The sequence below is a fragment of the Aphis gossypii genome, chromosome 3, assembly GCF_020184175.1.
Source record: "Aphis gossypii isolate Hap1 chromosome 3, ASM2018417v2, whole genome shotgun sequence".
Classification (NCBI taxonomy): domain Eukaryota; kingdom Metazoa; phylum Arthropoda; class Insecta; order Hemiptera; family Aphididae; genus Aphis; species Aphis gossypii.
The window spans coordinates 2,358,229-2,373,836 of NC_065532.1; the positions used below are offsets into that span (position 1 = coordinate 2,358,229).

General features: G+C 25.7%; 3 protein-coding genes across 5 annotated transcripts; 1 reads left to right on the forward strand and 2 right to left on the reverse strand.

Annotated features, from left to right (window-relative positions):
• Positions 1–18: 18 nt before the first annotated feature.
• LOC114121234 (RING finger and SPRY domain-containing protein 1-like) lies at positions 19–6,391 on the reverse strand. The gene is made up of 11 exons (XM_027983474.2): positions 5,545–6,391; positions 2,855–3,020; positions 2,602–2,781; positions 2,448–2,514; positions 2,248–2,388; positions 2,068–2,183; positions 1,853–1,996; positions 1,571–1,794; positions 1,336–1,491; positions 1,158–1,271; positions 19–374 (listed from the first exon to the last, which is right to left on the reverse strand). Exons 1-11 carry the CDS (start codon positions 5,739–5,741, stop codon positions 257–259), a joined length of 1,623 nt encoding a protein of 540 aa, XP_027839275.1. The 5' UTR covers positions 5,742–6,391; the 3' UTR covers positions 19–256.
• A 202-nt stretch (positions 6,392–6,593) lies between these two features.
• On the forward strand, positions 6,594–12,402 carry LOC114121236 (diphosphomevalonate decarboxylase). The gene is made up of 10 exons (XM_027983476.2): positions 6,594–7,175; positions 7,260–7,330; positions 7,787–7,854; positions 9,105–9,154; positions 9,569–9,700; positions 9,788–9,990; positions 11,392–11,514; positions 11,575–11,745; positions 11,819–11,971; positions 12,037–12,402. Exons 1-10 carry the CDS (start codon positions 7,121–7,123, stop codon positions 12,169–12,171), a joined length of 1,161 nt encoding a protein of 386 aa, XP_027839277.2. The 5' UTR covers positions 6,594–7,120; the 3' UTR covers positions 12,172–12,402.
• An 857-nt stretch (positions 12,403–13,259) lies between these two features.
• Positions 13,260–15,563, reverse strand: LOC114121239 (protein stunted-like). Of its 3 annotated transcripts, none has more exons than XR_007605387.1 (4): positions 15,375–15,557; positions 14,803–14,933; positions 14,131–14,197; positions 13,260–13,394 (listed from the first exon to the last, which is right to left on the reverse strand). XR_007605387.1 is itself a non-coding variant. In XM_050204927.1 (4 exons), exons 1-3 carry the CDS (start codon positions 15,401–15,403, stop codon positions 14,184–14,186), a joined length of 174 nt encoding a protein of 57 aa, XP_050060884.1. In that variant the 5' UTR covers positions 15,404–15,554; the 3' UTR covers positions 13,260–13,394; positions 14,141–14,183. The 3 variants fall into 3 exon arrangements, 2 of the variants coding, with proteins under 2 accessions (XP_050060884.1, XP_027839279.1); XM_050204927.1 differs by having other exon boundaries at positions 14,141–14,197; positions 15,375–15,554; XM_027983478.2 differs by lacking the exon at positions 14,131–14,197 and having other exon boundaries at positions 15,375–15,563.
• Positions 15,564–15,608: the final 45 nt, after the last annotated feature.

Here is a 15,608-nt window from a genome sequence, read left to right on the forward strand (position 1 = left end):
GGAAAAATATTAATTCAATAATTTTTGAAAGAATGTAATTTTATAAGACATTATTTGTTTAATGTACACATTTATAGACTTAATATAAAAGAATGTTGTATGTAATGTACACAAGGTTATCCTTATTGTTTTCCATGTTTCTGTGTTAGTAAAATGAGAAAATAGGAAAACAATGAATGTAACACCCTGTGTAAATATACATAACCATATATAATAATTTGTAAAAAAAAAAAAAATGGAAGAGATCACATTAAGATTAACTGACTAGGGCTATTGCTGTGGCTGATGTAGGAATGCTTCCCTGAAACCTGTCGATTAATTGACGACAAACTGGACAAAGTGTAAGTTGCTGTGCACAGTTTCCACAATAACCTCTGAAATAAAGAAAACATTCAAAATAAATAAAGAGATAATAGCTGTCTGCACTTTTACAGTAAAATATTATCTTAGATATGCAATAGCAGATAAATATTGTTTTATTTAAAATGAAAATCATACTTGTAAAAGAATATTATAATATTAAGTTAATTGGACATTTTTATTTTGAAAACAAAATAAAGGGGTTACCTTTAAAATGCTGATATTTTATTCTTTATACATCCAACCTTAACAAACTTTAAAATTTTTCTGGACAGTAAGCAGGCCAATTTGTTTTTTTTATATAATATACTTAATTGATTTTTTTTTTTTAATTCAATACTTTTTAAAATAAGTAAATAAGATGTCACTCAGTGACACTAATAAACAGTGTATATAAAAATAACAGTTAAGCTCAATTTTAAATATGTTCAATAAAATAAAAAATTTAACTGGCAATAAATTATTACTTAAGACTAATTACTCTTAGTAAATAGTTTTTAAATATTCCATGATCTATATTTTTTAGTCCTAAATAATAAAATAAATTATATTATAACAAAAGCAAATTGTCAGTACACCTAATATGGACGTAGAAATATCAGACAAACCAATAATAATGCATCCCAAAATTAGATTGATTCTTTTGAATTTGTAAAACTAGTAAGAAAAACAAACTTTTTACTTACAAACAATCTAAGAATATATGATTAAAATGAATACGAAATAGGTAATACTAAAATTTCCAAAAGAAAAATCAACTTAAACATAGTATACAGTTGTAAATGTCAAGTACTTACTCATGTTTACAAGGGTATAACATAACATCAGCTTTATGGTCAAAACAAATTGTACATGAATCTTCATCAGCTATCTGCTTGCCTAACAAGCCTAATAATCCTAGCCTCATTTGTCTAAAAAAAAAAAAAAAACAAATAATTAACATTTATTTCTATGATAATTTTTTTATTTAAATACTTTGGTAAGATTGTTTTTTCTTTTTCGTCCAATGTTCCATGATCATTCATGATACTAAACTTAACGCCTTTAGGTGGATATTTGAATGGTTTGCTACCAAAGTTAAACCGACTTTGCTGAAATGTCATAAAACTGGCAGCTGCATAAAACTCTGACCTATATTTGTTCAATAATTTAAATATGTTAAACATTTATTTTTAAACACATATAATGTAAGGAAGAGTTATCCTCATACTTTGCATATTGAAATATTTTATCATTGAATGCTACAATTTGACCATTGAGGTAGAATGTTGCAGTTGGAGATGGGTTCTCCACTTGTAATAAGCAACCAACTGTGTCACCCTCTCGCCATGGCCTTCCAGATACACAACTTGTGCATCGGGCACCATGCCATACTAGTTGTCTGCAACCATCATAGGCTACTGAATATTCATCATCACCTATACCATAACCTTCCTAAAATGATTTATTAATATTAATTTGATAATAGATATGATGAAAGAAAAATATTTACATGATTAATAAATTTTGAATTTCTAGTTGACCATCCAATTTGCATAACACCAGAAGTTAATATTGTTACTTCATAGTACCAAGTGCCTTTGTTGATTTGGAATGTACAGCGAACACTTTCAAAACTACAAGCATCACATCTAGCCTAGTTTAGTTTAAAAATAATTTAAGAGGTTGTTTAGATATATATATAGTTATTTAAAGAATTGCTTATACTTCTAAACCAGAAGGACCCAGTTTTAAATACTCGCTAGCATCTTCTTGATTTAATATAGCATTCACGCCTTCCATAGAAATATTTAAATATGACAATGTCCTTTGATCATCCACAACTAATTAAAAATCATCATAAAATATTATTTCATTAAAATAAATATAAATATATCAGAATTTTACATATGTTATCTAGTAGCCATTCAGCACAAAACCCAACTTGAGCATAAAATGGTTGATCAGAACCTGTCAACCTTTCAAATATTGACAACATAGCCAAAGGTCCAGTCTTCATAAAAGTTTCAATTGTAAATCTGTTTTCTCCTATAAATAAATATCGAAGATTTATAAATGACAGAAACAGTAAGAATAGAATCACTTACTTATTTGTGCAAATTTTTCAAGTGCAATTAATGAAAATAATATAATTGATGGATGTACTTGCAAATCCTGAAAATAATTTTCACTAAATATTCAACAATTTTTTTTGTATACATTATATAATATGTAATATTGATGTTTTTTAGTATTTCTCACCATGTTATTGAAAAGATAAGTCAATGTATCTTTAGTTAGTAAGGCAATACTTAAAGGTCCAGGTAACTTGTCAGCAAGTATACCTAATATTACACAAATGTTACGATGTTGGTCAACTGTTTTACGTTTAGGAGTTTTATTTGACAAATCTAACATTTGTGATAATTTCATTACAGTGTCCTAAAAAAAACAAAGTATATAATTAACAAATTATATTATCTAAATCAGATTATTGTGTTAATATTTTTTTTACTTTGTCAGGTAGAGGGCAATCGTCAAGAATAACAGTTATTAGAGCTGGACTTAGTGGATCATCAAGAGGAATGACATGAATCATAGACAATACCACTTGAATCCAACCATCGCCATCATCGGCAACCCAATGTAACTTTCGCAATGCTTCTGGAGCTTCAGTACCACTATAAAATAAAATATGGCTAAATAATAATCTAATAGGCATATTTTTGATATAAATTTAATCAAGTTTAAACCATTTTTCTATTTTATTTTATTTTATTTTATTTTATTTTAAAAGTAATTTGATAGTTGTAAGATAAATAAAAATTAGTAGTCTCAAATAATAAATTAGAATAGAAAAATGCCTTTTGCCTTCTTCCTTTTACAGTACCTAGTTTTTTTTTCTTTCAAAAAAGTCAAGAAATAAACCATTAGTTGCCTAATTGGAAGGTTATTGAAGATAACAAATATTAGGTAAATACAATCAAAACAATTTAATCAGAAATTTAAAAAAAAAAATTTACACAACCAAGTTATTTAAATTTTTTTATATGTTTGAGTGAACTCACAGTTAAAACAACTAATTAACTAACATTTTTTTAGGATAAGTTTTTGAAAATAGTACTTAATTAGTAAAACAACAGGTGTTGAGTTGATATTTGTGCTATGATGTAAATAGTTTAGAATTTTTGATTATTTATGACAATATTGATTACATTTATAAGAATAAGTTTTGTTATAAACTGATTTTAGATGCTAACTAAATCCTAATTTTTCTAATAAGTATACTATATATGAAGCTTTTTAATGTTTTAAAGCATTTAAATTATTATTTTATAATTTATCAAGACATTAAATATTTTAACATAATTAAAAATACACTTCAGATAGTAGGTAAATTAATGTTTGAATTAAAAGAAAAACAAAAAAAAACATGTTTTAAATAAAAAAAAACTAACTAATGATTTAACTGAAAATATTTTAAAATTATAGCTGAATATATATATATATATATAATATTTGAATTACATTTGAAACAGATTTAGTTTTAATCTCATTAAATGCCATGAAATGTGATTAAAAAACAAGCTAATCGTATCGTTTTATAGCTAGTAACCAGGCTAATATTCAACATTCCATTAGTAAAATGTTGATTATAACTCATAATATAAGTTAAATACTTAGTATGTCTATGGTTATATACATATTTAAGTCAATTAACATTTTTATTAAAAACTTACTTTCAGCAATTAAAACATGTATAAATATTAATAAACTAGATACATGAAATAGGTGATAATAATTAATCAATTTAAGTATATAACATATTTTTAATATAAGGATTAGAATAATTTATAAAACAGTTAGGTAAGTAGGTACCTATGTAATACACACTAAAAACTTATATTGTGGGTCATATATACTTTTTTTTTTTATGTGCATTTTTCGATACTCAATTTTATAAAAAAATTGTGCAATATAATAATGTGATTCTTAAAAGCTTATTAAAATAATATTTTTTTTTTTTAACTATAATTTTTATTTTTATTTTATATCTATATAATTTTCTAATTTGTATACAATGGTCTTGGGCTGGATTCAGCCCAACGGTTGAGCAAACCTGTTCTATATTATGCAATCTATATTCTGTAATAATTACAGAATAAAAAGCTATTTATTTTTTGTAGCTAAATGGAATGGATATATTTATTGAAATTAATATTGCAAGAAAAAATTAATTTAATATAAGGTTAATATAATGGTTTCCTACCTACATAAAAAGAACTTTTTATGAAATTGTATTGTTATCAAAGGGCACTTTAAATTAAACATACATTTGATAGATGAGCTTTTTTGGAGTCTTATAGGTATTAATGTATTACTATACCAAATACTTTAAATGAAGTAATATTAGGTATACAATTTTATCAGATTTTTGTAGGATAATTCATTGGTAATTTTATTATACATTATTTAAATTTTAAATAAAAAAATTGATTCAAAGGTAGGTACTTACTATACTCTAAAAATTAAGCTAAAGCTTGCAGACCATAAATCTAATTATGTATTTAGGTTTTTAATTTTTTAGTTGAAGTCATTGGTTTTTTTAAACAATAAACATCTTTTTTATGTAAATATTTTATATTAGTCTGTCTATCTAGTTCTTATTGTTTTTATATTCTATTTTGTTGAGCTAGATATAGCTTGTGTGTTTGTAAAAGATCTTTTTCCTATATATTTTCATTGATGTAACAAAAAATATTCTTAAAACATACCTAGTATAAAATTATTATGTAAATATATTCATATGAATACAATTATAAGTGTTGTCATACAGAGATTATCCCAGCTTTTTTTGTAACTAGTATATAAGACATAAGGTTAAATTATTATATACCCAGATAGGTACACATGTAAATTTTTTATTATTTATTTTAATTGTAAGACAATCTTCAAATTGTTGTAGGTAGGTACTTAAGAATAAAACAAATAGATATTATGAAGTAGGTACCTACCTAAAAGTTAAAATTGATTAATGGTTTTTCAGAATTTACTATAAATTCATATACCTACAGAATCTAAAATAATAATTAGAAACTAATATATCGATATAGTATAATCAGGTAGTTTGTGGTGAGAAAATCTATAGATATAAGCAACACATTATTGCTTAACACAAACCTATCTTACACCGGAAATGCTTACTTCTCGATTAGTCCCAAGTTTTTGATGATGCTCAACGTCTGAAGCACAAGCGAATCGGTCTGTCTGACCGAACCACTGCGGCTACGACGCCTGCCAAATATGAACCGTCTCCGTTCGCTGCCGTTCGTGCCGTGCTGACCAAACATGTTCGTCACATTCTCGCCGTTATGACACGATTTACAGTGGAACGCACCCATGAAAACAACGACGACAAAATCGACGACAACGGTGGGAGTAGGAGATACGTAAAATAAAATTCAAAAAATTGTCACTTTTATTATCGTTGCTAATTGTTAAATCGTCGGTATTATTATTGTTTGTCCGTCGGATAGTCGTGTGGACGATCGTCGGACTCCGATGCACGGCACTATGCGACGATTATCTATAGTCAAAATATTATTGAATTCTATTCTCGCGCAACGAGCAGCGATTGCTCCGGTTCAAATCATAAAACATTGTTGACGCCGTTGGAACCGACTAAAGTCAAGTGCGCCATTAACTTTACAGAGTGCTAACCGACCGCGCGCGCGCCCGCCCGCTCGTATGTGTGCGTGTTCAATATTATTTACGTCAACAACAATAAAAATACATATTATTAAATGCGGAAAACGATAAATCGCGCGCGCGTGTGAGTGTGTGTATCTGGTTTACGTGTAATATTGTATGTACGTGTGCGTTTGTATATAGTACAACATTACGCACTATGTATCGACTACTATCGAGATAATTGTTTAATGTTTAGTACGTTTCATAGACACAACTTAAGCATATAATATATATGTATATATATCATAGAAAAAAGATTAAATAATATATTATAAGTACGGTTAGTGATTCATCGTTAAAATAACAATAACAGAGGAAAAAAACTTCCTACAGTAAAAAAAAAAAACAAGACTCAAAGTTTCAGCTGATGACTGATGTTATTATCAGCCACCCGGGCGGCGCGCACGCATCACATAATCATAGTGTGAAGGTGACGTAAACAAAGAGTATTTACTCGATGATAATAAATCGTGAGCCAGTAGTAAGTTGTTACCATGTGTGTGCCTCGTCGCGACTAATTCAAGGTCAATCGCCCGAATCGCCGAGACCGGCCAACCCTCGGCCATTGGTTCGCCGGTCGTCGTGTTTTCCTACTAGCGAAATTTGCGCACGACTGAACCCGACCGTCCCCTACCATGTTTTCGTGAAGCAGAGTCGAAAACAGGAGTGTGGAGTGTGGAACTGAGGACGATGGAGTGAATGAGTGAGTGACAACTGCAATCCTCAAATCTCAATAGTCAATTTACACGGTTAATGGTTTACCACCATGCACCGAGTTCTCACCTCGCCACCACAACTCGGTCACCGAACTGGTATTTCGTAGTATAAGTACGACCGGACCGGCATGCTTGACCGTTAGTTGTTACTCGATCGTCGCTCTATTGTCTAGCGCTCCGTCGACGTTCGGAACGAACAGCAACGTGGCGTATTCACGATACATAATTTACCAAGTTTTCTAACATTTTCGTGGCTACGCCGGACGCCTGAAGAACTCCTTTTCGTCTTCGTTCGTCATTCCATTTGAATTGTCATGGATAAAGTCGTGACATGTGTAGCACCCGTCAACATAGCCACCATAAAATACTGTGAGTTCCCGCGCTTTTCCTCATTACAAATTCGATCCTGCTTGAATATTATATTTATTATTTTGTTTGTTTTCCTATTTCCAGGGGGCAAAAGAGACGAACATTTGATATTGCCTCTGAACGATTCAGTCAGTCTGACGTTAGACTGTGATCAAGTGAGTTTCTATTAAACACTAGTACTTATCTGGCATTCTGATTATATTTTTATAATCCCTTAATAACTATAGAACTGTTATTTTTTCTAATTTACTGAGCCTTTAAAAGAAATGTTTCAAATTATCATATCATCCTTTATCTGTATATAGACATTTATTTTTAAATTAATTATATTTTTTTAACAATTTTTGCTCTTGCCCATTTCACCAATAACTTTAAAATAGATATAGTCAGTATTTAAAAATATGTGTTGCAAAATAAATATTTTTCAATAGGTGATTAGAAAATACGTTTAATTTTGTAATATTGTCTTAATTGACTTCAAAATTGTGTTTATAATTTATGAAAATTGTTTTTTTTAGCAACACCTAAATAAACAAAGAAGAAAAGGACCCATATCTTCTACTCTAAACATTTTTGAATTTCATTAAATAATCTATTTTTTATTTTTACAGATGCATGCTAAAACATCAGTTATTGCAGGACCTTTTATAGATGAAGACAGTGTTTGGCTTAATGGGCAGTAAGTGACTCAATTTTTTTTATTATTCTTTAAAGTGGTTGTACTAATTTACAAATTGAGGACATTGACGTATTGAGTAACAATGGATAATTTAAATGACATAAATCCGCTATAGTTCTAGATTCACCTATAAGATTTGTTTAGTTTATAAATAGGCCCTTTGACTACTATAATATATTATCTTATTTATTGTAAATATGTATTTGATAGTATATTGTGAAGTATAATTAACATAACAATAGTGAATAGGGTATTATCCTTGGTATTATTATGCTTTTATATAAGCATTTATATTATTTGATTTACTATATTTCCATTTGTTTAATCACTATATTTTGATTATTTTGATGATATTTTATTTTATTTATATTTTTCTGAACTGAAAACAGTTAATTTAATTATCAGTTATTTTTTAGTATTACATAATATTATAAAATCTTTTCAATAAAATAATATTTACTTACATTTTCCCTATCATTTACATTAATTAACTCTATTAATGATTGTATTTAGTTTAAGTAATATATTGAATGATGTGATTAATCATTATGTAAAATGTTATCTACCTTACATAATTTAAAATAATATGTTTAAATATTTGCATTAATCTAAATGTATTTATTTCAGTAATATTTTATGATTTACTATTATTTAATAATAAATTATATAATATATTTGTACATTGTACTGTTGTATTTATATATAAATAAATATTAATGTGTATAACTAACAGAAACTATTTAATTGATGTAATTTAATAACTTATGAGGTACGGATTATATTATTTTCATCTATTAATATGTGTCCATTCAATTGCAATTAAATGATATTAATAGTTAAAATTGAATCATTAGTTGTATATATTTAATTAATTATGGGAAACATTTAATAGTTTTTTGTATTAAATACCTAATTGAATTGCTTTTTCTTTAAAAAAAAATATGGGAGACTAGCAATTAATATTTATTAATTATTTATAAACATTAATTGGTCGTTATTTATATAATTAAAGTAATTAAGTATACTGCACTAGAGCTGTTGAATTTATTATATCTAAATTTAATTGGGATTATGAATATGATTGATTTTATAAATTATATGTAAATTATAATATTTAAATATTATCAAAATATGAATTTGAAATACTGTAAAGTATCATTTATTTTCATAATTTATTGTATTATGTTTAATTCAATAAAATATTTTATTTATGTATACTCTTAACGGCCTAAATTATTATTAAATTACAGGATTATGTCCATTGAAACAAACGAACGTCTGAAAAAGTGCTTTCATTTAAGTAAGACTTTAAATTTGTGTTATTTAAATACAAAAAAATTAAAAATGTATTTATTGATTTTTTTGTTTTATATTTTATATTAATTTACATTTATTTCATACGTTTTATAGAACTATTTTTAGTTTTTCTTAAAAATTTGTTTCATTTATTTTTTTAAATTCTTTAAATTTTTTTATTTAAAATATTATGTTGTACCATTGTACCATTAAATCTATGGAAGTACATTATTTTTAAAAATTTAGCTCTCTGTATTCTAAATTTATGAATTTCGTTTCTACTATTAATACAAAAATTATTTGAAAACATAATATGTATATATATATTATATATTATTTAAAAACTTTTTGATCAATCGTATAAAAACATAATTCAAAATAAGTGTGTGTATATTTATATATATATATATATTTTTAGTAAGAAATTTAATCAAAATACGAAAAGGTGAAAATAGTCAAGAATCAAAATGGAATATAAGGGTTTGTTCTGAAAATAATTTCCCTACTGCAGCAGGACTAGCTTCATCAGCAGCTGGTTATGCATGTCTTGGTTTGTAAATTTTCTTAAATTGGAGCAATTGAATATTTAAAGATATAATTATTTTTTAACTTTTTTTTTTGAAAATATTCTTAACAGTATACACATTAGCTAATGCTTTTGGCTTACTTGATGAAGATCTACCATCTATAGCAAGACAAGGTAGTGGAAGTGCATGTAGAAGTATTTATGGAGGATTTGTTCATTGGAAGGGTGGTATTGATGAGCTTGGTTCAGATTCTACTGCAATTCAAATTGCTGCAGATACACATTGGCCAGAAATGAGAATTATCATACTAGTGGTAAAATAGATTTTTATGTCTATTAATATTAACTATACTGCGATTAAAGGTTAAAATTTTGGTTTACAATAATGTTGTCTTACATTCTAAGTGAAATTGAAAATATTGATTTTGCTGTATTTTATTTTTTTTTAATAATAAACTATAGTTATACTTACAAATTTACCTTCCTATCAATTGGTAGAAAATTAAAATCTAGAAGTAAATTTAGTTTTAACCTTACTTTACACAATACAGTTTTTTTAAATTCAATGGTATATCATAGATTCAATATTTAGTATCACTTTATTAATGTAGTACATTCATTTAATATATTATACTCCTTTTAGATTCTGAACGGTGTGATGAATGTATTGATTTTACAATGATGTGTGATTTTTTTTTGTGTGTGTACAACATAACTTGTCAAAATAATGCTTCAATTTAAAACTAGGAGTGGTTTATGATGGTAAAGTGAATATCCTTGGTACATTATAAAGGTCAAAAGTAAGATGTTTCCAGTGGTTTAAAAATATCGGGAAAAACAAAAAAAAGTGATGGAAAAACGGAAATCTTTACGCAAAACCAGTTTTCGGTAAAATATATTTTTTTGAATAGTTGTAACTCAAAAATCAATCACTGTAAACTAATCACTTAAAGTGTTCACCAGATATTTATATTGGTTCAAAATATGGCTTTTTTTAAGGTATCTATAGACAACTGAAATTTTCAATCCTAAGTATTTTTATTGAAATGTCGATAAAAATACTTAAAAATGTAATACAAAGTTTGCTATAAGTTTTTCTTATTGTAGTTAAAAAAAAAAACCAAAAATTGTTTGTCACAATTTTTTTATTAGCTTTTAAAATACAAATTTTTACAAAATCAGGAAACATTTGCAAGTAATTTTATACCTAAAAATTCATTATTTTTTTTTTTTGTATTTATGTCCAAGAATAAAAAATTCAACACTAAGTTTTCCTTTTAATAGCTATAGAGAAAACTAGAAGTGTCATTATAGGGAAAAATGTTATTAATAACATCTGAATTTTAATTTTTTTACAAAATCGCTGAGCAATTACGATTTTAAATATTTGTTATTATCCAACAATTACTAGTCGTAGAAACTTAAAACATACTCCAGTTGTTTAAATTGGCATTTTTTGTACAAGTTTTAATTTTGAGGTATTCAGGTCATTAAAACAGAAACCACCTTTTTCATCGCCTAATTTAAAATATATATCCTAGATTGACAAATCATCTCCGTTCAGAATAGTTTTTTGAATACAATGATACCTGTCATTGGATTCACATTGAATACTCCTATATATAATAGTGATCCATAAGACACCTTGTGTACAGCAGAGTGGTACCCACTTGAGCATGCTTTTTTGAATTATAATAATTATTATTTTTGATTAGGTAAATGATTCTCAAAAAAAAACTAGTAGTACTGTGGGAATGAAACAAGCAGTAGAAACAAGTGAATTACTTAAATATAGAGTTCAAAAGTGTGTACCCGAAAGAACAAAAGGAATCATTCAAGTATAATTGTTTTTGAAACACTGTATCACAGATTTATAAAAGTTATAATTTTTGTTTTAGGCCATTACAGATAAAAATTTTGAAAAATTTGCTGAAATTACAATGCGAGATAGTAATCAATTCCATGCAGTTTGTTTAGATACATATCCTCCTTGTGTTTATTTAAATCAAGTATCACATGATATTATATCTTTTGTTCATGATTATAATAAAGCTGTTGGCAAAATTAAAGTATATTTTCATCGTTAAACTTTATCATACTTATTTTTAAATATACTTTAATGGTTTTTTTTTACTATTTTAGGTTTCTTATACATTTGATGCTGGTCCAAATGCTTTTTTGTTTATTCAGCAAAATGATCTGAATTTGTTTATGTCGGAATTGGTAAATGTTTTTCCATCAGAACAACCTAATTCTTCATATTTACGAGGAATTGTGTCAACATTACCTTATGAAGTTTGTGATTCAATGTATTATAATATTTTTGATTTGTTTAACTGCAATTTTGTTATTTGTTTTAGGTAAAACCATTTGGATTTAAACCCAAAGATAAAGATCTGTTAAAGTATATCATGGTCACTAAATTAGGTAGCGGTCCAAGATGTGTCAATGATCATTTATTAAATGATGATGGTACTCTTAAATCGAAACAATAAAATTTTAAATTAATTAAAAATTCAAGACAGTTTTTAGTTTATTAACTTATTGTTATATTTATTTAAGGAAATATTTATTGATGTTGCCAAATTTGTAACTATAGTTTTATCACATATATAATTTAATGGTTTATTTTTGAATTGAAATATATTTACATTTAAATGGGCAGTAACCCAAAATAAAAGACAATAGTTTATAATTTAGTTTATTATAAATTCATCTACTATTACTTTTGTTTGATATTTGTATACCTGTCGAATAAATCTTTGCTACAGGCAAATTTTTATATTTTTGAATATTAATTAAGTAGAATGATTGAATTCTTCAGTATATTACTAGTTATCATAGCTGTGTGTTGCCAAATTGAGATACAAGTTTGGTGGCTATCTCGTAATATATACTGACGCACAGTTGTCCCAAATATGCTAGATAATATATTAATATAAAGTTGTTACCATCTATAATGACGACGGTCATAACGACATATGGGTTATAAGTGACTTATAACAATGTTAATTTCAAGTACCTAATAAAGTTTTGTTTATTTAAACATACAAAATAACTGGTTGTATCGACAATATAGGCTAATACGACTTAATAATCGAGCCGCAACACACATTTCAATCATAAGTTAAAAATCTTATCTTATTATTATTAAAAATAATTTAATATGGAATGCTACAAAGTTAAAAATACAATTTTAAATTATAAAAACAATAATTTAATGGACTAGATAATCAGAAGAATTATCTGTTAACTCCAGCTTGAATAAATATTATTATTTTTAGTAATTTATAATGTATATCGATAGACCAGTTCCCACTTCTTATTTTAATATAATAGTTTAAAAAATAGATTTAATAATTGTTAAAAAATAAATCACTCAAATCAATAATTTTGGTTAACAAATATAATCATAAATTTTAATGAAAAAGATGATTATAATAATAAATGAATAAACATAACACAATTTAAATATTTTATATTCTTACATTTTTATTTTTAAAAAAGGCTTTTTCAGCTTTACTACATGGAAAAAAATTAATTTGCAATGAATGCTTATAATTATAAATAATTACAACTGAAATAAAATAATATGTATGTTTGTTTATTAAATAAGTTACATTGGGTTATTGTAACATGTACTAAAACAACATATTACAATAAATTTTACTCTTAATTTGAATGTGTCATTTTTGTTAAATCGACTATTGGCCAGGCTCTAAAAATAAATAAATAAATGAATTAGATACTTTTATAATTTTTTACACACATATAGGTAAAATTAAAAATCAAATATTTTAAAATTATTATTACACGCTAATTAATATAAAAAAATGAAGCAATCAATAACTAAAAAATAAAATAAAATATTCAGTTCATTTCGTTTTATACAAAATATTAATTCATTGTGAAATGGTTTATTACTTATTAGTATACAAAAATAAAAAATAAAAAGGTATTTATGTTATTATATAAAAACAATTTTAGAAATTTTAGTTCAAAAATAAATGTTTTTTTTTTTTGTCATTAATTAATTGATGTTTTTTACTTTAATACAAAAATATTATTGTAATTATCATAAAATATTTAAGGAGGTTTTGAAAAAAAAATAATAAACAAAATACAACTATTACATCTTATATCTATGTTTAGGGGTTCCACAGACTTGTTAAATATATTTAATATATATCATAATATTGGTTAACTATAATAAACTTAAAAATAATTATTCAACTTAAAATTTGTATAAAAAAACTATTTAATATGTTTATATTAAGCATAACAGACAATTAAAAAAAAAAGTATTGTTTTTCATAATCATTATATAGTATATAGTATATACATAACAACTAATAACTACATTAATGTCATACAAATCCATTTCTTTAATTTATTAGTATATTTTGGAACAATCAACCATGCAAAAATTGACACTCTCTAAATTATAAACACACCATAACTTACTAAAAATGTATAACAACTTTTCAATCGTTTAATTTATATAAGTTCAAGCTTTTTCATCTGAAATATTGCAATTGTATATAAAGTTTAAAATATTAAGAAACTGCTATACTACACTTGTATTTATCTTATATAATAAGTGATTTCTAAAAATAGTTTTTACTGTATAAATGATAATGAATTTAAAGTAATATTTTATAACAGGAATCTACTATAATATGTGCATTTTTAAAGATTTTAATAGCATGAATAAAAATCTGCAAAATTATGGCACTCTTTTTTGGTTAAACATCTATTGCCGGTAGATAAATTTGTCAAAAAAAGACTATCCAGAATTTAAGTAGAAGTTTGGAAAACCATTTTAGTTATTATGTAATGTAAATAGATTATAAAATTGGACTTATCAAATTTTTAATCCTAAATATCATAATGATTTTATAATAGTTGATCATAATGATACTCAATTGTTGGGCATTATATTTTAAAATATACATTTATTTGCACTTAAGAGTATTTATGTTGTAAGTAATTTATATCAAATGTAATACACATAAATACATAAGTTTAAAAATAAAAATTTAATTTTCTGAAGAGTCTGAAACTTAACTTATTTTTCATCTCAGACGACATTTAAAATCAGTAAATAAATTTAAATTGATACTTACTGGATGGCTTTCCCTTAACCCATGGGGTGAATTTTACATGTGTTTCATCACGTTTGCTTGCATTAGCTTGGAGTTCTGGCTTCAACACCCTCCTTACAACTTTTGCAGCAATGTTGGAATAATTAACATAGCTAAAATCAACCAAAAAAATAAAATTATGAATATGTTAAAAGTTCAAAATAATGAAAACAACATTTGACAAATGATTTTTTTTCCAATTCAATGCAACAAATTTATAAATTAAGTATACAAATAATCAATTTGTTTCATGTCTGATGGTTCACATAACAGATTGAACAATAATTATATGTTGAACTTTTACTCAGATAATCAGTTAGAAAGCAGATAATTAAATAAAGCAGACCTATATACACAAGCATAAAAATAATTATATAGGTCAAAATTTAAAATTATAAAGCTTAAGGATAAAACGATTAATTTTGTCATTAACATTGAAAGGTTTAGAAAACGCGTCCTGTTAGATCGATCGATCTAAGGACCGACGCCTATAAAAAACGTACACCATACCACATTTCCCAATTACATAGATTTAAATAGGTAAATATCATTACTTCAATCCAGCGGCCCTCCAGTAACTCATGGTGATAGCTTTTATGAATGAGAAGGTCTAGTAGCAGCGAAAAAAAAGCCTGGCTCAATGACCGCAAAAAATTGAATAACGATTCGGGCTTCGGGGACGAGCCAAATCAAAATATATGTATTCCGCTATATAATATGAACTATGTAGGTACTTAAAGTCTTAAAAGATAAAACATATGTGCAAACCACAAGGTGATAATATCGCT